This window comes from Pezoporus occidentalis, unplaced genomic scaffold, assembly GCF_034315485.1.
Source record: "Pezoporus occidentalis ecotype Australia unplaced genomic scaffold, CSIRO_AGI_Poc_V1 ctg61, whole genome shotgun sequence".
NCBI classification, from domain to species: Eukaryota; Metazoa; Chordata; class Aves; order Psittaciformes; family Psittacidae; genus Pezoporus; species Pezoporus occidentalis.
The window spans coordinates 3342200-3366832 of NW_026915955.1; the positions used below are offsets into that span (position 1 = coordinate 3342200).

The 24633-nt window shown below is 37.3% G+C and overlaps 1 protein-coding gene across 1 annotated transcript in view; it reads left to right on the forward strand.

The window, feature by feature from the left end:
- Positions 1-24633, forward strand: part of PEX7 (peroxisomal biogenesis factor 7) — a 45364-nt gene that overhangs the window by 3299 nt on the left and 17432 nt on the right. The window contains exons 4-8 of the mRNA XM_062639666.1: positions 4124-4201; positions 4489-4597; positions 13883-13989; positions 14392-14505; positions 18636-18691. Of these exons, the coding sequence (XP_062495650.1) occupies positions 4124-4201; positions 4489-4597; positions 13883-13989; positions 14392-14505; positions 18636-18691 (464 nt within the window). The remainder of the gene's footprint in view (positions 1-4123; positions 4202-4488; positions 4598-13882; positions 13990-14391; positions 14506-18635; positions 18692-24633) is intronic.

A 24633-nucleotide genomic window follows, 5' to 3' on the forward strand; every position in this document is an offset into this window, starting at 1 on the left:
ATACAATATATTCAGATACAGCTTTTGTGGTTTTTTACAGGCTACATAATCACTGTGTTGTATGAAAGTACTGCAGTCTTTCTGTGATATTTAGAGAGCATTATTGGATAGGTCTAAATCAGACAGCAGATGTATATAGAATCTTAGAACAGATAGGGTTAGAAAGGACCTTAAGATCATCTAATTCCAACCCTCCATATAGCAGTATTATCCTTAAGGACATAGAGTGATAAACATAATGGAGATCCTTAGGACTTCTGTTGTACCTGGGAGCTGCTTACATCCTAGCACCTGTGAGATCCCACTCAAGTAACAGCAGTCAAATACTGGGACAGCACGTGGGTTTTTTAGCCTTGGTTTGATACAGTTTTTTATGCACTGCAATATCAGTAAAGTGTTATATTCATGTTCATAATTGTATTTGCATCTTTTCAGGACATTTATACTTTAGTATATTTATCTTCTCCCAAGTGATTTTGATTTTTCTACTTTTTTTTTTTTTCCGCATGCTTTCCTTCTAACCACTCTCTTTGAACTTTAGATGCAGTCAGCCTGGGTTGCTGACACTAGCTAAATGACATAAATCTTAATAAAATTATCTAGTGGATGGGTAATCAATAAAAAATGATGGAGGAAATCCAGTTGTGTATTCCCAAAGACTGCAGTAACATGACAGTCTGTCTTTTGTACCTTAATTCTTTGTTATTTTGCTACTTTGGTTTAATACATATACTGTGTAAATAAAGAATTTTGAGAGATGAGTTCATAGTTCTGATCAGGATTTTATAATAGTGTTCAGAGGCTGATGGGAGTAACAGAAAGATGTAGACAAAGCATAATAACAAATTGGTTTGGGTTTTTTTTGTCTTTTGAAATTCTATCCATAAGTTTATTTTTGTTCAGCTACACCATCTGTTGTTTGTGAAGTAAACGTTTCTGTGTCCAAGTCTTAATTCAGCAGGTAGCATGGGGAGGTGAATGCATTCAGCCATGAGTTAGGAAGACAGTATAGAAAGCATAGGCTGAGTGTTTATTGTGAGATATGAAAGGTTTGTGTTGACTCTTCATAAACATGCATTAAGAGGATAGATCCCAGGGGGAATATACCTAATAGATTGTGGTAAACACTGTCAGATAATGCTCTTTAGAATGATTGACTACCTTCCTAATACTTAATCCCTGTCTGACATTTCTAATGACAACTTTGTCACTGCACTTTATAATTTTTCTAATGCAAGACTGACAGGGATCTGTTTCATGTTTTCTAAATGAGGTTATTGTCTGTAGTTCAAAAAGAATGTGCATTTTTAATTTCAAAGCGCGTCTTTATTATCAAAAGACAATGAGTTTTATTCCAGCACTAACCAACTGCTGAATCTCATGAATAAATTAATCTAATTTACTCTCATTTTGATGAAGTCTCATTGAAATGCGAGACAAAAGAATGCTTGAATTAAATTTGTCTTGTAAAGTGAGCCCAAGCATTTATTTTTGAGCTATTATTTTATGGTTCTATATATTTTTTCATCATGTATTTTATGATTGAAGATAAAGCACTAGAAGATTGACAGGGAAGGTTTATTCTGTCTTACTAGGCTTTTCCAATTGCTCAACACAGCTTGTATTGAAGCATCTGTAAATATTGATTGATAGCATGGAAAGCAAAGAAGTTTAAAAGTCTTACTTGGTTTTCACACCTTCTGTTTTTCATTCTCTTCCCATTAGCCACACCTGTCACATGCCAAATAGAAAAGGGCTCTTGCTTTTTCTTAGCCTGTTGTCTGTTCTGCTTGTAACTCTTGCCTGAAGGAAAATTTGCCCAGGTTCCATTGCCTGTGATGCAGCTGCAGAGTGCTGGGCAGTCCTGAACGTGTCTGCCATATGTATGCAGATCCATGTCACAGCACATGTTCAACAGATCTATGTGCGGATAGCTTGTGAGTGAGATGTAAGCCATATGCGTGCTTTGCCTTGTCTGTGCAGTAGATCTGATAATATCCTAAATATGTGGGGCTGGGTGAATTGTCTGGCATGGGTGTATATTTCTCAAACTTATTTCTTTCTGGGAGATCCTGGACATGAATAAGAGAGCCAAACACTTCAACTGAGCTGACTTCATAAGGCTGTTGAGGCATACGAGAACTAAAGTATCACATGGAAGAAGCATTAGGCATTATGTAGTGATACATTTAGGGGCATTTCCAAACAGCAACAGCTTAAGAGGTAAAGACAGATTCAGGGGGAAGGAGAGAGGGTAATGTTTATGCGGAGTTTGGGTGCCACTTTGGAGAACTGTGATGCCTTCCGTTTTTAAAATGTGAACAGATACTCCTGTGTCCTTTGTTATTATTCTAATAGGAGGAGTCAGGTTGAAAAGGAGGGTGTTTTAATGAGCCATAGTACTGGTAGTTAGCTGATGAAGGTAGAAAAGCCAAGAGGTAAAGGCATGGTTTGGAAAAACAAACAGAAGAATTGACTCTTAGTTTGTTATTTGGCTTTTGTGAAGGTACTGTCCAAGTGTCTTGTACTTTGGGATTATAAGGTCCCCAAGGAAGGGAGCTAGCACAAACTGGTGCCAGAGCAATATGCCTTTCAGTATATAGGAAGTGTAACATTGTCAAATAAAAAAGGAAAGTTGTAGAAAATCCAGTTTGTGGGCCGTGGTTGCCTTCCACTTATGGGAAATAAGCCAATAGATGAAAAACAGATTAAGTTGAATCTAGCATGTATTGAAATATTGCTTAGCAATGAAAATGCTCAGAACTAGCTAAATGATTCCTTGTTTTTCTTTCTCATACAGTATACTTCCCATAAAAGACTTTGGCTTTTGCTGGATTTTTTTTCTGGTCCAGCTTCCTCTGCTTTTCTTGTCTGGTGACACAGGTCCAAACATTTTCACCTTCAAAACAGGGTTGCTGTTACTTGGTGCAGGATTCCATCTATCCAAGACAAACACAGCATCTAGTATGTTGACTTGCAAATTAGATCTAATGCTGTGCTAGAACTAGATTGTCCTAGCTGGAGTACAAACCCTCAGTGGTTACTGGCCTGGCTGTTGAGCACAGTGCCACTTACTACTGGTAGGTAGTGGCCACATTTCTGAGAAGTGTCATGGTGGGTCTGTTTGAGTCAGGAGGTGAAGCAAATAAACTTTTAGCTGATATTTATCCACCTTAGGACTGATATGGTTCATGTCCCACTGCAGCTTATTGAGACATTTTAGTGTGGAGTGAAACTAGACAATATAGAATGCAGCTTCCATTAGTACATAAAAGATATGGTGCATTTGATGATGGAAGTTGTACATGGTCTTGAGACTTTCAGATTTGAAGTAATTTAAAGAACTACCTTAGAGCGTTTGTTTTGGTTGAGGCAGCAGAGCTGAAAAATCAGCAGCTAAGGTGAGAGATCCTCTGTCAAGTGCGAAACAGCATTAGAATAAACTGTCAGAGAAGAGGGAGCTTATTTCAACTACACAGTGAAAAGCAATTTTTAAATAGCTGAAATGATTAGTCACAAGGGAAGTTGATTTGTTTATTTTATTTGTTTGAAGAGATGAATGATAAAAAAAGAATGTCATAGAACCTGGACAAGATGAAAATCGAGTATTTTATGACATGTATTTCTTAGGAGAACTAGATATCATAAAAAAAATGCATTTCTTGTTAGCTAAAACCTCAAAGTCAACTCCATAGTCAGCAGTGGAGAGAAAATTTCACTGCTAGCAACTAGAAACTCCAGATATTTGAATAAATTGGATCAGGGACAAGAGATCAGTCTGAATTACGGCTTTTTTAAGTGGTAGAAACTTACAGCGATGGTGGATCTATGTGAATTTTGTTACAATTCCCTCCCCCCTCTCTATTTTGGCCCATCTTTACCTTTTTGGGTACTTTTCTGAGCCTATGTGTGTCATTAATGTCAGACTGGGATGTTAAGTTAAATTTTTGTTCAGGTAAATGGTATTGTTGGAAGCTTTGTGGTACTTATCCAATGTGGTTTCCTTAGCTGGTTATGATACAATCTGTAAATACAAGTCTTATTTTGTGAAATTTTGCCTGAATAGAGTCTCAAATGTGTATTCTAATGCTCTTTCTAAACTAGGCTGTTATATCATTTATAGGCATATAGTGTTGACTGGAGCCAAACTAGAGGAGAGCAGCTAGTGGTGTCTGGTTCATGGGATCAAACAGCGAAGCTGGTATGTTGAGGTGGAAAATGTGATTTGTTTTGGATGTGAGAGTTCTTTCTGTTAAGAAACAGCATTGATTCACTTTCCCTCTTTATTTTTACACTGTGGCTGAAATTCTGGTTTAACTGATATGTTGCTTTATCCCTCAGTTGATACCAGTTTAAATATACAAATGCTTTTCATGACACATGGTAAAAAGTTCATTTAGTCCTTTCTGCATAAAGTTTTTATGTATGAAACCTTTTCCTTTCTTTATTGAATGTGTGCCTCAACAGTTTTCTTTTTACTTTATTCAGTGGGATCCAGCTGTGGGGAAGTCATTATGCACTTTTAAAGGCCACGAAGGTGTCATTTACAGCACTATATGGTCTCCACACATCCCAGGTTGTTTTGCATCTGCATCAGGTAAACATGATCGTAAAGGGGTTCTCACGACAAAAAAAAACCTTGTATGTTATTGAATTAGTTTGGCTCTTTGTCCAGCAGATGGTAGTGTGTGTCACACGTAAAAATGGAAAAGGCAAGATAAATGAATCCCTGCAGCTGGATTTGTAGGTTCTGTTCCACTCTATAAATCATCCTCTTGGCCATTTAAACAGGGATCAGCAGTTTTCCAGCAGTTATTTCAGTGACTTTGTGACAATTTCTTTCTGGTATTTTGTGTAGCTCTCTTCCATCCACCTTACTCTTGTTATTGACCACTAAATCATGTTATATATTTTATTCTTTTTTCTGGCTTACATTTTTTGTTCAAATTTCCTCAAGTGTCCAAACACTGTTCCTGCTCCAGAGAGACAAGGACAACTCTGGAGTGAGACCTGGAGCCTAACTGCTGGCTAACTGGGTGATGGGTGCTGTGAGCCATAGAGCTTGCTTGGGAAGTAAAGGGGTAATAAGACACTACCTTAATTCAAATACTGGTAGATTAGCTCCAGTGGCTTAAATTTCTCTGATTTCAAGCCTTTTTCTTGAAAGTTAGTAACTGAAAATGTGTCTGAAGGGAGACTTTGTACTTCCTTTCGCTTCTCTTAGTTCTTTTAGCCCTTGTAAAACAAAATCTTTTTGAAGGGTATTGTTGAAGGAGGCTGTGCTGCTTTAGGTTTATAGTGTGTGTGTGTGTGCGCGTGTATGTGTTCTCTCTCTTTCTTGCCCTTTCTGTTCCCTTTCTCTCATCCTATTTCACAGATACATCATAGCAGCCTTCCAGTATCTGAAGGGAGCGTATAGAGATGCGGGGGAGGGACTCTTCATTAGGGACTGTAGTGATAGGACAAGGGGTAATGGGTTAAAACTTAAACAGGGGAAGTTTAGATTGGATATAAGGAGGAAATTCTTTTCTGTTAGGTGGTGAGGCACTGGAATAGGTTGGCCAGGGAGGTTGTGAATGCTCCATCCCTGGCAGTGTTCAAGACCAGGTTGGAAGAAGTCTTGGGTGATATGGTTTAGTGTGAAGTGTCCGTGCCCATGGCAGGGGGGTTGGAACTTGATGTTCGTAAAGTCCTTTCCAACCCTAACTATTCAATGATTCTATGATTCTGTACCTACTCACAGCCATGTACTTACTCATATCTTAATAGTATAAAGTCTTAGCACTTTAGACCAGAAATGAACTGTTTCATGTTGCAACATTTTCAGTTTTGAGTGTGTTAGTAAAATAAGTTAGGTGTGTTGTTAACCATAGATTGGAAAAAATGTTGGTCTTGAAATGCTTGTGATTTAGGTAAATTTAAGTAAAGCAGGCACTTTTTTTACTTTTTATTTTAAATAAGGTAAGAAAGAAGGAGATTTAGGAAGCTTTTGTATGCCTCACCCCTGCCCTTTTTCTGCCATTATTTGAATCCACATAGATGCCAGCAGAAGTTTAATTTCCACTTAGATAATTGAACACTGAAAACAGAAAACCAAACATGACTGTAAGCCACAGTAGAACAGCTGCTCAGAAGGACCTTTATATGCCTAGACAACTTTTGCATGAAGCTAATAAGGTTAAATATTTGCTTTTGGGATATGACTTTTTCTCAAACTATTATGAGACTAGAAAAAGAATATGAGTGAAGAAAATGAGAAACTTAAAACTGCAATGTAAAGCAGTTGAAAAATAATTTGATACTAAGGGTAGTTATTTTGTATCATTAGGTCTCCAATCTGAATACATACAGGAAAACTAAGTTTGTCTGCAGTGGGCAGTAAAATGGATTTGAAATAGAGAAGATAAATATGTCTGATGCTTGAGTTAAATTAGCTTTCATTCAGTATCTAATACACTTCCATTAACATTTACAGGGATGCATGAGGTATTTTAATATGCTGTTGTCTTCACATGCAATCATTTGTATTTTCAGAAAGCAAGTAAATGGCTTACCATTTTCTTTTGTTTAAAATTGGGAGTTAATAGTAACAGAACAAACTTAATTCTGTGTATGTAAATAACTACTATTGTGATGTCAGCAACAATTTCTGAGCTGATAAGATAAGCAAGATGTTCAGGTGTACGTGCGACACCAAACCAGAGCCCTGGTAAATGTCTGCCTTACACTGAAAAAACACTGATACAGAAAATGTCATTAAAGAAGTGACATAAACATTTAAAAGCATCTTCATGGGTAAAAGGGTTTAATGAGTCATTGTGTCATTTGCCCAGAAGGTCTCTATCTCTCTCTCTCTCTTTTTTTTTTTTTTATTTTTTAGACCCAAGAGAACAAATCGATGAGAGACACATAAAGACAGTGCCAAATGCACGCAAAGTTACTGTATAGTCAAATGTAAATCAATTCTGCTCAATGATTCTCCCTAACTGCAGAGGCCTTGCCTGGTCCTGTGGTTTATAAAGAAGCTGTCCTTTATAGTATCAGCTATTTTTATTGCCAGTGGGAAGTAATTAATTAGTACCATTTTACCCTTATTGGCATAACTGTAGTATGTTTTGGTACAGATATGACACCGGCAAATGAAAATATAAATGGTTTGAATTCAGCAAAGCCCAGATTTAGACCAAATGCTAGCTTTTATCTTAGCTGCTGGGACCTCAGTTTTAATGCTGCATTCACTTTAGAAGCACTACTGTGCTCCTTAAGTTTACTGATCAGGGCAGATACATAGTTTTCGTAACATCTTAAATCATGAGTAAGGGAAAGAAGCATTTCTTAAATCTGTAAGATAATGTCTGTATTCATCAGTATTTAGATTAATTAATTGCATTCTCTGCTCAAAGACTAATTTTTTTTTCAGGTTGAAAGCCCAGGGCAGAAAAAAATAAAATTACTTTTGCTACAACAAGGAGTGGTCATTTCTGAGAAATTTTTATTATGTTGATGAAAGTGTTTGAGAACTATAAATGTGCTGATTTACAAATGAACTCGTAAATCTAACCTCTGCTCTTTGGAAGCCCTTGCATTCAGTGCTAGGTTTTAAGGTTAAAATTTAAAAATACAAGTTTTCTCATGTTCTGTTTTATTGCCAGCCTTGGCATAGTGTGTTGCCTTTTTAAAAAGTTTGTCTTCTTCCCTGCTGGTCTCTTAGTGACAAATGTGTGTAGTTACAGGGTTGTCAAGCTTGTAGTTTCATAACTCAGGCTGGCATGTCGTCTTGGCACGCCTTTCTGTGTTTGGGATCCAAACTGTGAAAGAAGACTAAAAATTAACAAATTTGTTTGCATGAAGTAATGAGCCGGGGAAGGTGTACACCTATGAAGCGGATGGTTACTGAATTAGTTGGAAAGGAATAGCTGTTAGTGCAGCTCCTTAGTAAAGAAGTATTTTCCATGTGGACATTTGGGGTTGTTGTGTCTTTGTCTTCAGCTTCCTCAAGCTTCAGCTTATGTTCCTGCTTCAGAAGGAGCACAGGGTAAAACAAGGGGCTGTTGGGGAGTGGGGCTTGCAGACAAGTAATTCCAAAGATGTTTGTGTTCAGGTTCCTAAAAAACTGAAGGAAATAATTTTCTGTTCTGCCATGGTTTGTCATGAGTTCCAAAACACTATTTGAGGCTTATATTCCATCAGTTTGTGTGTGGTGTGGGTCCACTCTTTGCTTCTTGCAAGTTCTTTCCTAGCTGTTTATCTGTTGAATGTACATCATGATGAAGTGTCAGGGCTTTGCAAAAGTTGGTCATTTTTTGAATCCAGTTCCTCAAGGGATAAAAGAATAAGAGACTTCAATTTACTGCATGGTACCTTGTTCTACAAATCAAGCGTCTAGATAGCAAGCTGACTACAGAGTTACTGTTTTTTGTTGCAGTATAGCTAAACTGCTATTCATACTGGGAGCCGTGAAAATATAACTTACTTGCTTATTTTGCTTGCTTATTTTGTTGTGTCAAATCTATGTATTGAAGTAAGGTGGGTGTTTTCATTTGCAGTTTATTGCTTCAAGACATACCAACACAGAATTGAATTAATCTAAGTCCTTTGCTCAGTAAGCTTTACTAAATCAACTTCTAAAGTGCAAGCTGAAATATTTCTCAGGAAATGAATTTGGGCCTCAATTTATAATATGTGCTAACCATAGCGAAGTATTGTATGCAGCACATGCTAGAATATAAAACAATTTCAGGTTACACTGTTTTATATTATAATCTCATATTGTAAAATAATGGTTTAGTGTTGAGAAGGAAAGTACAGTAAGAGTTTTTTTACAGTGAATTAATATGTTTTGGGTCGTTTGGGTTAGAGTTGGGTATCTAGCCAATATTGCTATTTGCTGAAGAATGGATTAATAATAAGTCATAAGTAAGGTCAATTTTGAAATAAAAACTTTGTCCCAAGATTTATGGTTAATCATCTTGGAAAACACTGAAATAAAATTTTTCACTGCCTTTTTTTTTTTTTTTAACAATTTACTTTCTCCATAAAAAGATTCAGTAGAGCCCTTCTGTGAAATAACTTAAACCTCTTTTGATTTTTAATCTGTACAGCGTTTTGTATGAAACTGAAAAAGTACCAGTTGGAAACTATGTTTCCACTGGTAATTACATTTACTTGGTATCTGGTTGTGCTACATGGAAGTAGATTTTTTGCATTCAGTGGAGTCTTGTTGGATGATTTCAGTAATCTTTTGTGTCAGTCTGTTTGTGTCACTCTATATCTGTCTCTTTGTGTGGAATCTCATGAGCTTTGTTAATCCTGTTCTAGGTTTGCTTATACTCTTGTTGTGGTTAAACCCCAGCTGGCAACCAAGTCCCACACAGCCGCTCGCTCACTCCCCCCCTACGTTGGCATGGGGAAGAGGATTAGAAAAGTGAGAAAACTTGTGGGGTTTTGTTGTGAAATAGAGAGTTTCATAATAAAGTAAAAGCTATGCACGTAAGCAAAACAAAACAAGGAATTCATTCAACGCTTCCCATGGGCAGGCAGGTGTTCAGCCATCCCCAGGACAGCAGGGCTTCATCACACACAATGGTTATTCGGGAAGACTAACTCCATCACTCTGAATGTCCTCCCTTCCTCCTTCTTCCCCCAGCTTTATATGCTGAGCATAATGTCATATGGTATGGAATATCCCTTCTTTCAGTTGGGGTCAGCTGTTCCTCCTGTGTCTCTTCCCAACTTCTTGTGCATCACCAGCCTCCTTGCTGGTACAGCAGCATCAGAAGCTGAAAGTCCTTGACTTAGTTGTTGCTGAGCAGTGCTTACACTAAAACACCAGGGTGTCACCAACATTATTCTCCTTCTAGATCCAAAACATGGTCCTATACCAGCTGCTATGCAGAAAGTTAATGTATTCCAGGCAAAATCAGGGCAACTATCTAAGACAGGAATGGGCAACATGATCATTTTAATATGTCTAAAAAGGTTGGTTTTGAGAGTCATAAGATTTGGCTTCTGCTCTTTGTTCTTCCACAGATTTTCTATTTGAACCTGGCTAAATCATGTAATCTGGTTTAGTATTTAAAAACTACATACAAGTAAGCAAGTAATGTTAACTTGTAAGCATTTGGTGGGACTACAGAAGTAATTTAATCGAGGTTTCTTTGACTTTTTAAAAGGCCAATGTAGTGATAGGACAAGGGGTAATGGTTTTAAACTAAAAGAGGAAAGATTTAGATTAGGCATTAGGAAGAAGTTCATCCTAAGGAGGGTGGTGAGGCACTGGAACAGGTTGCCTAGAGAAGATGTGGATGCCCCATTCCTGAAAGTGTTCAAGGCTGGGCTGGATGGGGTTTTGAGCAACCTGGTCTAGTGGAAGGTGTCCCTGCCTGTGAAAGGGGGCTGGAACTAGATGATCTTGAAGGCCCCTTCCAACCCACACGATTCTATGATTCTGTGATGTAACACCATATATGCCATACTTATGTTTTATGCTGAATTCTTTTCCTACACTAAATTGAAGATACATTATTAGTTTGTTATTCTTTTTTCTCTCAATGAGAGACCAGTGTCAGATCAGATTTCTTGCTTTAGAATAAAAAAAATCCCAACAACCACCCCCACACCCCCCTGGAAAAAAAATAAATACCCTACACCCCAGAAAATATTTTTTATTTTTAATGAAACTTTAAACTACCAGTACTTTCTTTCTCGAAAAGTTTTATTTGTCCTGGTTAGAATCTTTTTTGCCTTCAGATGGTGTTTAAGGTTTCTTGGACTTTTATTAATCTTCCAAATATCTAGCTATTTTTTTTTTATAGTTAATGTTTTACCTCTGCAGTGTCTGACAGTGATGACTTCGGTGGTTGTTTTCACAGGATTTAGAAGGTTATGATTTATGGATTTGGGTAAAATACGTCAGTGTGTAACAAACCAGTATAAAACCAACATGAAATTTAAATAAACTGTATCTTTTCACTGTCATGCATTATTATTCACATTAGCAGTCTTTATCCCACGTACGGGGTGATGTACTTGTAGATTAGCATCCCTTTCAAAATTTTGAATAGATGAGTATATATTGTGTAGTTCTATTGGTTCGTCCAAGATTTCACAAATATTCATTAAAATGAAAGAAAGCAAGTACAATATACAAACAAATCTGGTATCATAATTATCCAACAGACCAGCAAAAATCTGTTGCCATAGAGAAATTGCTTCCTACAAAAATAGAAGTATTTTGTGGGGGAAATGTTGGCCATTTTGGTGGTTGCTTACTTTGGGATGCCAACTGGAAGTGGCTGTTAGTGAATATGATTGTACTAGGTGTGCTTTACTTGTACTGTTTATTATTGTCCTACTTCTGCTTTACCATATGGAAGAAATGCATCCTTTGTAATGCAGATTTGAAGGAATCATGGAAATGTGGAAATTCCAAAGTGTTTACTTGCATTTTTTGTTGAAATGAAATGTGAAAAAATACATATATTCTGAGGACATGAACGTTTGAGGTAAAAAAAAAAAAAAAAAAGGCTCTCAAAATATGTAATTTGGCAAGATTACATTGGGGGTTCCCCCCCCCCCCTTTTTTTTTTGGCTATTAATCTGATTTTTCCACTTAAACGGAAAAACTTGATTTGCCTGTGGCTTTAATTCAATCTGTTCTATTCACGGAAAGGTTCGTTTGCATGTTATGTTACTCCATTAAAAACATCTCATGAATAGTGCCAGCCAGAATTAATAACAGCTAAGTCTAGCATTTTCAAAGAAAAAAAGAAAGGGAAAATAACTTTTTTTCCTGTGCATCAGCATTTTCTATTAGAAAAGAAATAATTGGGGCAATTGTATCTTTAGTGTCAAAATTGCTATTGGCAGAGTAACTGACTTTTCCAAATGCTTTTGGCTCTCATAATGCTACTGTGGTCCAGCTCTGTAGCAGTTAATTCCAGTTCACCTGGATTTGTACATTTATGTGCTTGGGAAAAAATGATCTTGTCTGCAGTGAAATATGCATTTCCCCTTCAAATCTGTGTTATCTGATGAAATTGAAAGCTTTTTAAGAAGTCCATTATTATATTTCAGATGGACTTAAGCCTCAAACTGAAATCTGTCCTCTGCAGGCAAGCAGATTAGTTGGACTAATGGTGGGTGGATGGGTGTACTAGCTTTTTTTTTTTTCTTCTGCCAAGACCCTGCTGGTCATGTTTCTTCCTCTCCATATGTCACCCTGTTTTTATAAGCACCATAATGATGTTTGGGGCTTCAGCTGACTGCAGGGTGTTACTGTCAGGAGTGCTGTACATACTATTCTGAGCAGCAGTCTTGCTCTTGACAGTATTAGAATAGGGGAGGGGAGTGAAAACCATAAGAAATCATGTGTTGTTCCCACCACACAGTTAGGGAATTTACCCACCAAGTGCACAGTATCTCTTGCATTGTGGAGTCTGAGGAAAAGCCAACCAACCATCAGAGCAAAGCTTCCTGTGGTCTGTATAGTACTACAGTCATAAGGCCAGTTTTGTGTCATATAGTGGAACCAAGCACTTTCTAGCTTAATTTTTGTATTAAAAATTGCAAAACATTTTAGGTCTTTCTGCAAAGTCTACAGGGTCTGTAGGAATAGGAATATTGTTGTTGTGATTCTAGGGATAGTTTTGTTTGAATTGTAGCCAGTTTCTTGAAAAGAGGTATGATTTTGGTGCCCAGCTGTATATTTTAAAGTCAGTGACCAGCTTGGCACTCAAACCATCAAAATGCTTGTATCTAAACAGCATGAAATTTCTATTATCAATTATAACTAATTTGAGGATTTTCAGAAGTGTTACCGGTAAAGAAAGAATAGTAATTTCATGGATGTTTGGATATAGCTTGTAGTGATCTTTTTTTTTGTCTCTTGATTGAACATAGACATAATAATGAACTTAATTAATTTTATCTCTCTGTAAACAAATGAGCTGCACAATCAGGTTTTGCTGATACAGAGCTAAATATTCAGGGTTAATAAGGGAACCCCTATTTTTATGTGAAAAGCATGGTTGTCTTGTCAGCTGATGCAGTTTTCCAGGTCTTTATATGCCATTATGAACTGAATTTGTTAGAAGGGTATGCACAAATGCTAAAGTTCTTTAGGAGCAGAAGACAAATTTCTGACTGAAGGTAAAGAGAGGCTCAGGTGATTTGCAGCCTTAAATTAAGCTGGACACCATTCATAGCTCTCTGAAAACCTTTGAGTTTGTGCGTGCACATGTGCAGGTGTATGTGGTCTGAGGTTAAAGCGGACATTGCCTTTAATATGTGTAACAGTTACAGCAAGAATTACTTTATCTTCCAATATTTCAATTATGAGAGTAACTGTGCAGGTTTTGCTCATGAGGAGTACGGGTAATGTGTCTTAAATTTTCCTTTAGTTGAAAGAATCTGCAGCTAAGTTGCATTTTAAGTACTACTCACTTTTCTGTGTACCAAAAGCATGTTTTCCTAGCTGGCTTGCAGAGAAAGTTTTTTCATTATTCTGGTTTTCTGAGTCCTTTTTTAGATGGACCTTATACTCCTCCTTTAATTGAAAGTCATGCAAGCATTTTACCTTATGTCCTTTCAATCAAATCAGACTTCAAAAAAATAAAAAAGCGTTAATAAAAAAATGAAGTGTTTGGTTTAGTTTTGTTTATTTGGGCTTTTTTCCTAATGAAAGAGCAGTAGCAAGTTCTGATTCCTTTTGTGCATCAGTCTGGCCTCTGAGCCTATAATGTGCTTGCTTTATTTGGGAAGAGTGTCTTCATATAGTAGTTTGTATCTCATACAGCTAAGAAGCAGTTGTCTACTAAGTACTAGTGAATTAACTGTATCCCGTAACTGATTCAACAATGTTGAATGATTTTTTTTGTTTCAGGGGACCAGACTATAAGAGTTTGGGATGTGAAAGCCCCACGAGTCAAACTTGTGATACCAGCCCATGAGGCTGAGATTTTGAGCTGTGACTGGTGCAAATATGATGAGGTATTAACCTGTTCATCCAACTGTTTTCCTAACTGAACCACTCTCATTAAATAGCAGGGCTTTTTACTGCAAAATTAATACATCTTCTCTTTATAAAAATATGTCTACTTGCATTATTGCTCTCATTCATGACTACCTCTTCAGAAGAGCGTTGTTCTAACAGATATATGGCCCAATTGGATCATAAGTTTTGATTATTCTTTTGTATAGTAGACAGAATAGTCCATAGTAGAAAAACAGTTTGTATTTCTGTGTTCTCTTTTAATTTACATGCTGAAGACCTCATTTATGATTTATTAATTTCTGTTGTTTCATTTACCTAACTTTTATAGCCAACACATGCTTCACTGCAATTTAATAATTAAATTTTCCTGATATATCTGTGTTTTATCAACTCATCAGAACTTGCTGGTAACTGGTGCAGTTGACTGTAGCTTGAAAGGCTGGGATTTGCGGAACATCCGACAACCAGTGTTCATCTTGCTTGGTCATACCTATGCTATCAGAAGAGTAAAAGTAAGTTGTATTTTATTCCCCATTGACCACCACTGAATTGCTACCTTTTTTTTTTTTTTTTTGTGGGAAGCAGTAAGATAGTATCTAATAACTAGGAAAAAAACGCAGCAGGTGTTGAAGATTTTAGATGCTATGGTGACTGTTCTTGGAAACCTTCAGTTTAGCACTGTAAAACACTTTGATGTTTAGCAGTTTGCTGGGATTTTGAAGTAAATAACATCTTCAAAGTCAATATATTATCCATGAGGAGTGTTCAAGAGCTTGAGAGCTAAGTTACAAGGGAGACGTGGGAGAGGGGAAATACCTTCCTTTATTTGTTTTTTCAATGGTGCTGTGCCTTTTTCTCTCCATACAAAAGGTCAATATTCATATAAGGGAAGGTATAGAACTCGTGAATATGTAGTTTTGTGAGCACAAGGAAGTGTTAGTATGTTCAAAGAGTTTTTGAAACTTTGTACGTGAAAGGCTTCAGATGGTCATTCTGGGTCTGACTGTTACTAGATCAACCACTGATAAGAATTTATTCTAGATGCATACTTTATTTTCATATTAATCAGCGCTTATTTTTTTTTATATTAGATAATATATAATCCTTTTAAAGGCTTTCAGGAACAGGTATTTTTTATAATATTTTCTAGGAAGACTGAACTGACAGAAAAAAATTATCCTGGGTCGGTATTTTACTTCACATGCCCTTGGAATTTTTTATGTATTTCTAACAACTTTAAAAGTTACTGTGCTCAGGTTGTAATTTGTCAGAAAAGGGTGTGGCTGTAGGGAGCAGTTCCATATAGCAACTCCAGTTTGTGGCCAGACAGCCAGAGAAGCTTCTGCTCCTCTTTCTTTATCCCAGCTACCCTTGCCTGCTATCCCCACTGGTAGCAGATGTCTAGTCTTTTTCTGTACTTTAATTCCTGCATGACCATGCTCTAACCTGGCTCTGTGAAATGTTCTTCTCAGCAGAAGAGCATTTAGCAGTGGTGAGTTTGTTTTTTAAACAAGATTATTTTGTGACTCCAGTTTGACACCCATTAAGACAGATGAATCAATGCAGTATGAATCAGTACAGCCTGTCACATTCTTACTCTTTGACAGTTAGTGGCAGAGCTGTTTTTCAAAGATACCACTAAGGGATTCATAGCATATTGTTTTCATGATGAAATGGAGAAAGTGACTATAGAATTGTTATTCACCATAACCTGTGATAATAGGACTAAAGGTTACTTGATGAAACTAGTAGGTGGATTTGCAAACAGATGGAAGTACTTGTTTTACACATCAGATTGTAGACTTCTTGAATTAGCTCTCAGCACAAGAAGGGTGCATAGGCAGGCAGTGTCACCAGGTTCATGGATCAATAAATGTACTAGAAGAGCTAGACAGGGATAGCATCTCTAATTTCTCTACTCCCTATTATCCTGGGCTGCATTAGGAAGAGTGTGCCAGCAGACTGAGGCAGGTGATCCTTCCCCACTACTCACTGCACCAGTAAAACCACATATGGAGTGCTGCATCCAGTTCTGGGCTTCCCAGTACAAGGGAAAGACAGACATACTGGAGTAAATCCAACAAAGGGCCACAAAGAAGATTAAGAGACTGGAACCTGTGTCCTACCAGGAGAGGCTGAGAGCTGGATTTGTTTAGCATGGAAAAGGCTTAGGGAGGATCATGTCACTGTGTATGAATGATTGGCGTAAAGGAGAAGACAAAGCCTGACTCTTCTCGGTGGTATATAGTGAGAGGATCAGAGGTGATCTGTACAAACTAAAATACCATGCTATGTAAACATAGAGCACTGGTCTTGAAGGCTGTTAGCCTAACCAGGTAGGGTATTTTTATATTCTTATATTGTCTCGTCTGAGTTTCCATTTTATCGTGCTCCCTCTTTTCTTAATGTGCCTTGAAATTATTATTAGGAGTTGGCCAGCTGTAGAATTTCTTTGCACCAACCTCTGAGATCAGTTCACTAAGTGGGTTTAAGGAGGTGGTGGGGTGGCTATATGTGTCTACACATGTAGTTGAGAGGTATGTGAGAGTACATGACTTCTGTCTTAGCAGGATTTTATGCTTCCATTTCCAAGATATACATGGTCCCTGTGGACATGAGGTATGAGAATGTGGCCCAGCACTTAGAGGTGGTGCAGCGTATCTGCTCTTGTGTGGTGTAATTCAGCAGTCATACTAAATGGAGACCTGGATTCGGCCTAAATAGAGGTAGCTGTCCCTACTGATGTCCCTTCTCTTACATTGTGCTGATGCTAGCAATTAGAAAGCTGTGTAGCAAGCTGGCCCAGCTGATTGCTCTGACTGAAGATCCTGTCCCTAAAAGTGACTGATTTCTGCCTGGATCACTAAGCTGTCTCAATTTGTGACTCAACCGCATCATTGCAAGCCCTGACACAAAGGAGGGGAGCAGGAGCACACAGCCTGAAGTGGAAAGGAAAGGGAAAACTACAAGTCTTGGCAGCAGTGCACTCTTAAATTAGCTTAAGCCAACCATGAAATCACACTCTTCAGTGGTCTGTCATCTATATTCTGTTCACTTGTTTGGGGTTGCATGGATTGTCATATCCAAGCCTGTCGAAGAACTCTACCCACTATGATACTGTCAGGATTCCTTCAGATTTCTTGTGGTCTTCCACTGCAGAACAGGGCATTATCAGCATACTGAGGTCATCTGGAGTTCTTCCCAGGAGATTTTGACATTGGTGCTTTTGATTGTCTCATATCTTTGCTGGCTTCAATGTCTTATACTGAAATGTAGTTACGGTTTTTGAGTTTACTCAAAAGGATACTTAGATGAGGGATCTATGAAATGTTGGACATGCATCTCTTCTTTTTACATACAACTGTTAAGTTGATAGAACTGTAGAATCTTACAGTTCAGTGGAACAGAATTTTAAAATACTCTCTTGGTAGCAGAAAGACATTACACAAATTCTTTCAACTTACGTGTTGAAATACTGCTAAGTATTTAGACAGAGTTTGCTTAGGTAAGTTTCTAGGATACTTAAGGTTAATGACAAAACTTTTCAGCCTTGACAAGATGTTTTTGCTTCATCTGAAACTATGTGGACAAAAATGCAAAGGTGGCATGTGGGAAGTCTGCCGTTGGTTTTTGTTGCACATCAGACCTGTCTCTCCCCCTTCTGAGGTGCAGAAGAAAAAGACATTTTGGCTTTTTTTTTTTCCTCTAGAAAATTTTTAAGAAATCTGAGGATAGTAAAGTTCAAGCATGCACATCCCTCAATTCTGCTCTAGTAAAGAGAACTCTGTCAGCAGAATTCAGCAGGCAGCAACAGACACAGCTCTCTTGGCAACTTGGGCAGTTATGGCACTTTTGACTTTGTAGTAGCTGTCAGTAGTAGAGAAAGTCTTACAGAAAAAATCTTAACATTTGAACCATGATCTGGGGGACCTGCATTCCAAACTGAAGTTACGCCATTATTTGCTGTTGAGGAATACAGACCTTAAAATAGGTGGAACTGAAGTAAAATAGCTGGAGCCAAAGTGAAGAGCTTTTGCATAACTGCATCCTTACTGCTTCAGTTCTTAGACCTGTCTGCAAGAGTCCACAGAAGATCATGTCCCATAAAATGCCCTGCAGGAGAGGAGAAAATTATGAAGTGATGTTATATTGCTTTCAATTTTTCAACGTATCTCCAATTTTCCCATCTCTGTAAATAATTTCAAAACTTTAGGACATGGAACTGATGACAGTAATATAGCTTACATTCTCTGTAGTATGGCACAAGTTTTCTCTCTCTGAAAATAATAAACTGCTCACATAGCTTTTCCGAAACTTACTTTATATAATGAGATGATACTCAGCTTGTCAGCCAAAAGCAGAGTTTAACAGCTGTTTATATGACTGTCCTAAAACTTCTTAACTTTACAAGAAGGTTGTTTGGCACTGCTGTAATAAAATCAAACCAAACCAGGGTCACATAGAGCGTTCATTGTAATTAGAAGCATAACAGGGAAATTTGTTGATGTAGTCAGTTTTGTTGCAGCATGATGTAGTACCTACTAAGACAGTTTAAATAGTTAAACTTTGGTAAGTTTATATTAAGACTGCATATGTTCACATTGTTTTACTTTAAAAGTTGTTCTGTTTTGTTTTCTTGCAGTTTTCACCATTCCATGCAACCTTATTGGCCTCTTGCTCCTATGATTTTACTGTGAGGTACGGTATCTTTTTATTGGCTAAAAATGGAAAGATAATCTGTTTCAATGTGGTTTGCATTAGAAAAGAGTTTTAGAGTGGACATACTGAATTGCAGTTAATGTTTCTATCGGGTGTTTTCTCTCTTCATAAGCTATGTCGAAAATGCATCGGTTCTTCATTTAAAGGTTAGCTAAGTGACTCTTCTGAATGATATCTGCTATGATAGATGCTTTCTGTAATCCTTTTCACATCATTCTGCTGAATGTAGTTGTATCCGGCTGTGATAGTGTCTGAAGGTAATAACCTCTTAAATGAATGTAGGTGGGTGACTTCTTATATTTCCGTGTCATATTTTTATATAAGTTTTTCATTAACAAATTTTTTTCTCCTACCAGTATCTGAGGAAGCTTTAGTATTGTTCACAGTGTTTATGCTAAAGTTCTTCCAGTACTTCTGCAAGTTCCCCTGGCTGTCCAGTATATCTGATTCTGCTGAGGATTTTACAGTACAGCTGATGTAAAGCTGTTTAAAAGTCCTAAAGAAGTTTGACTTCATATAAGAACTTTTTTAAGATGCACAGTGTTGTAAGTCGATACACTATGAAGTACATTCTTGAATAGTTCAATCACATTCTTTAGTTTGCATTTTAATTTTATAACATGGGCTGAATATACTAGGCAGGACATTTACAAATGGGAGAAGCCTTCTTGCCTCCATAAGTGACTTGCCCAAATCATCAAAATTAGTGTCACTTCTGATTATGTCCTAAGTGGTCTGACACCAGACATGGAAAGGTTCTCTTTTGTAAGGGAAATGTTGCTAACTATCATTGTCTGTAAATATTTTTAAATCATAAATTTATATAAATCTAGTCTTGTTCCATAACATCATATAAAGTTGCATCATGAAGCTAGCATGTTAAGCACTGTAAGAATTTTGTATGCTTTCAAAAGTCTTAGTGGGAGAGTGGTATAGCTGGAAGACTGTTTTCATCCAGCCTCTTGGTTGCAGCACCCAGAATGCAGCTAACAGAAACACGCAGGGGTGCAAAGGGGCTCCAGAGCTCTGCTGTAGATGGTGTGGGACTGCTTGAAAGTGTACAGTGACAATGGTCTCATTCCACAGGGAGACAGTTGCTGGAGCAGTTGTTCTTGACATATCTGAGTCCTAACCTCAACAGTGCTAGAGAAGATGTTGCCTTTCAGGTCCTAGGCTGCAGGGAGATCCTGCTGCTGCTTCCTGGGGGTGGGGGTGATGGTGGACCCATCTGTGGGAGATCTGTTCTCTTTCCCTTACTGTAATAAAGGGAGCACCTTGCCAGTGATACCCATGGTTGTGGTTGGTGCTAGGAGCCTGACAGTATAAGTGCTGTGATGTCCATGTGTGTGTAACTTTCTAGGCTGCTGTACCAGCATTCTGTCTTGCATAAAGTGCTTAATTTTATTTATGTTTAAAACACTCTTCTCAGAATACTGCACAGTGGTCTGTGAAAGGTTATTTATGGGATCTTAGCACTCTTTCCTGATGCAGTGCCAGCTGGTTTGCAGCATACAGTTTTTCAAAAGTCTTCTAGGTCTAAAATAAAAACTGATAATTGATTTCTTCCAGTGGCCTTGTATGAGCGGTAAGACTAATAATCAGCATACTGATGCATTGAAGTGACTTGATTGTATTGTCATGCTCTTCCCAGTTTTGACACCAACTGTGCGTCCTTCAGGTTTAGCATTAATGTGCTTCATGCAGTACCGAAATCTACTGCAATTTCAGCTCTGAAATTTTCATATGTTGAAGCTGTCAGTAAACATGGGGAGAGCTCCTAGCTTATATACCAGTGTATCTCTAAATGAAGAGCTTGGGAATCTTTTCACAAAATGCCACACTAAGAATTACTTTTCATTCCAAACAATTAGTTCTTGTCACTAGGGGTAGAGGGTGGGGTTGAAAAGATGAAGTACAGATTTTTAGTTTTCTAAAACTGTTAGTTGCTGGACTTGGTATGTTTGGTATGAGTGAACAAACAACAGAGAAGACCAGGTGAAAGTCTTTGGAAAAGGAGGCACAAGCAAAATAATCTGTATAATGGAGGAAATTTGTAATGACAGCGCTTCGGGAACATCTACTTTAAAGGATATAAAATGATGACCATGTTGTACCTGTACTACATATCCTGTGCTGTCATTTGCAAGAAGGAGCATAACGCACAGTAAAAAGTGGAGTTCACTTAGAAATGTTGAGAATTTGACTGGATACACCATCCACTCCACATGCACGTGCATGTACACATTCTGTCACATATGCACAGGCATATACAGACACGTGGACATAACTATATATACATTTCAATTTAAGAACAAAAATACTTGATAAATATTTAAAATGTAAAAGGCAAGTCCAGATTCTGTACATGGCTACATCTACTGAAGGCCTGTGACTTCAGCCACATTTAAAAGTAATTCATAGAGCAGTATGATGTAACAGCCCTTTAAAAACAGGTTCATTGATACAGTGTTATTTTAATAGCAGCTTACTTATAATAGGGTCTTTTATTTTCTTTAACATTTTGTTTGAAGCTTAGAATTGTAAGTAAGCAATAAAATATAGTAGATAAATCTGTACAGCATAGCTTACTGTTTAAGCTTTCTGATCTTAAAAGTTACTGAAGCTTTATAGTTTAACCAGACAAATACAAATCTTAGATAAGATTACTCAACTGTCAGGTAAGAGGCAGAGGTTTTGCTTGTTTCTGGTAAAATAGCTAGTTTGTCACATAATTATAACTGGATATCTAAAAGCAAAAAATAGTTGGTTGAAAGCAAAGTTAACAATGCTTAGCTTCATCCTTTGCAAATAGTATAATGATTGTAGTGGACATAGCATGTAGTGATGAGAGGAATGGCTTTAAACTGAAAGAGGTAGATTTATGTTAGGAAGAAATTCTTCACTGTGAGGTTGGTGAGGCACTGGTACAGGTTGCTTAGAGAAGCTGTGGATGCCCCATCCCTGGCAGTGTTCAAAGCCAGGCTGGTTGGAGCTTTGAGCAACCTGGTCTAGTGGAAGGTGTCACTGCTCATTGCAGGGGGGTTGGAACTACATGATATTTAAGGTCCCTTCCAAACAAAACCAGTCAGTGATTGCATGTGTGCACTGTGGTAAAGCCACTGAAAAGAAAACTATTTCACGTCAGCTTCATACTGGGGGCTAAGAAAAAAGAGGGTAAATTTTAACTTGAGTTTTACATACTTGGGTGTAATGAGTTTGGTTTAACTTCTGTCTGGTAAATGCCATTGAAACATTTTTTTTTTCTGTACCATTTCCTTACTCTTTGGAAGAGTTCAGGAAAAATGCAGGTTACTTAAGGAGCAGTTTTAACAGAAATGAATCATTAAAATGCCAGGAAATGCACAAAGTACTTAATATTTCCAAAACTGATTTAGATCTGCATGCATGTTCTTAAACGTTATCTCTATCAAAATTCAGTTTGAAAGAACATCGGTGTCATCTCTTACTGGAATCACTATTCTGTATTTTTGGACTCTCTTCAGTATTGAAAAAACATGTTGGTGCATTAGTCACAGACAGTGCTCACCAACTCAAAAGATTTGATAAATTATAGGACTTCATTAAGCTGATATCAGGCCAAATCTTGAAGTGCATTCACAGAAGCTTGTCTCTGAGGCAGTAAGATGATTTTTGGTGAAAGTTGTACTGTACTGAACACCATCTCTTCAAGATGCTTTAAGGTAAACCACTCTCTCCAGCTCTCCATCACAAAGTACAAGTTCAGTAACTTGGATCAAAAGAAATCTTGAGAACTTGTGCAGTAATGCTGCTCAGAAGAGAAACTGGTTTTCACTGCAGTTAATTGTCCTTGTCTTTTTTTTCTTTTTCCCTTCCCCTCCCCCCCCCTTTTTTTTTCCTCAGGGTGAAAAGGTGTTTGCTCATTCGCTCTTTTTAATTCCCCTGGTTGCCAGTGCTAGTCAGAGCTTTGGGCATTACATCTGGTGAAAATAAAATTCAGAACTTCGTGTACTTTTCATTTACAATGTAACTGTCTCTTGCAACTACAGAATTAGTCAAAATAACTCATATGCTAGTGTAAAGCATATCTGTTCTCTTACATGTGTTCATTTTGGATTAAAACAATAATTAAAATTTTGTGGTAAATATTTTGACATCTAAATGAATATCCAGGTCCTTGTCTTTTTTTAAGTTCACTGGCATTTTCCTGCCTGCACATGCTAGTTTTGAAATAAATATTACAAGATGCAATTCCTCTGAGAACTAGGAGTGTTGGTTGCAGGAGCTACTTGGCAAATGATTCAATCTCATAAATAGACTAATATATTTTAGCTATGAAAATAAATTTTCTGGTGCTATAAATAGCACTATAATGTTGAAAAAAACAGCAAAAGGATATTTGGGGATTTTTCAGGGTTTTTTCTTGTTTCTTCTAAATAATCCCCTTTTCCTTTTTGGTTGTGAAGCTATCTATTATTTCTGTTTGTCATACAAATACATTTAAATCTTTCTCTACAAAACGTATTCTGTCTGGAAGGCAAAGTCAAGGTGTTTTTTTTTTTTGTGGACAGATAAGGAAACAGAGTCACTGAGAGACAGCACACATACCTACAGAAGGTTAGCGACAACCACTACTGTATATCCCAGGCACCTGACTTAACCATTTTTTGCCAACTGACATTTCCCAGTGCTTGATGAAGAGTGCGGCGTGTCTCAAAATGAACTCAAGCTCCAGTCTAGGATTATGATACCAAAGAATGGGGAATATCTAAAAGCTCTGATGAGAACACACACGTCCGTAAGCTATTAGTTGCCATCCCCTTTTAGTTAATTCCTGTTTTGGGGAGAAATTGGGGAACAAACAGCTGGATAACTTCACTCTCATAACTATGCTTAAATTACTGTCAGCAGCAGTGAATTTACTACTCTTGTATGCCAGCCAGCCTATGAAGGCTCATGTCTTCTTTTTACTGGATTAGACTAGCATGTGATGCTGCATCTCGGCCTGCACCTTGTTTTCATTTAAAAGTACTAGAGAAAGCATATACTTGCCTAAATGGAGTTTCTCACTTGGATTTCTTAAATCAGATAGAACTTCTTAGTGACAAGAAGTGTCTTAATTTTGTGAGCATGCCCTGTTTTTCAGCGCACTCTGTTTCTGGTTTAGGATCTTTGGTTGGTACCTCAGTCGGGTGATGATTAAAATATATTATGGCTTTAAGCATGTGATGATGAGAGTTATTCTCAATCATTGTTTGGAGTAAAGTAGTAAAGTTAATGGTAAGTTTTGCAAACTTTCAGATCTTCAAAAGGGATATTATGAAGGCTAGTAACTAAGTTGTTCTTAGAAGTTATTCTGTTATATTGTGGCTGAAGAATTGAAACAGATAATTTGCCATTTTACCTTATAGCAAAATGCATGGAATTTCATTTTCAGGACATCAACTTACACATGTAATAAGAAAAAACAGTGATGCATATGTAGGGTCATACTCCCATAGGTGGTTTGTTTTCTCATACAGTTTATAGGAAGTAAACTAAGTGAGAATTTTAGCAAAAGTTACTTTGAAATAAAGCATATACATTGAGTCCTTAGGGAAGAACTATGCTACTGGAGCAAACTCAAAACCTATTTCAGAATTAATTTTTTAGATTTTCTTCCATTTGATTTGGCTTTCAATCAATTCTGCCTCTTTTCTTTCATGCTTATGGAAGATAATACTTTGAATAAGGGCTTTCTTCTGTACCTGAGCAGTTTCATAATGTTGATACTTTACTGTAACTTTAATGAAATAATTTCTAAAAGATAGTATTGTGGAAATAGTTAGATTTTCAGTTCCCAGTTAATGCCTGAAGTAACAACATTGCCCTGATTATCCTGTATCCAAAAGTAGCTTACTCAGAAGTTTTTCTAGTTTGCAGGAAGAACTTTTACAGGTAGC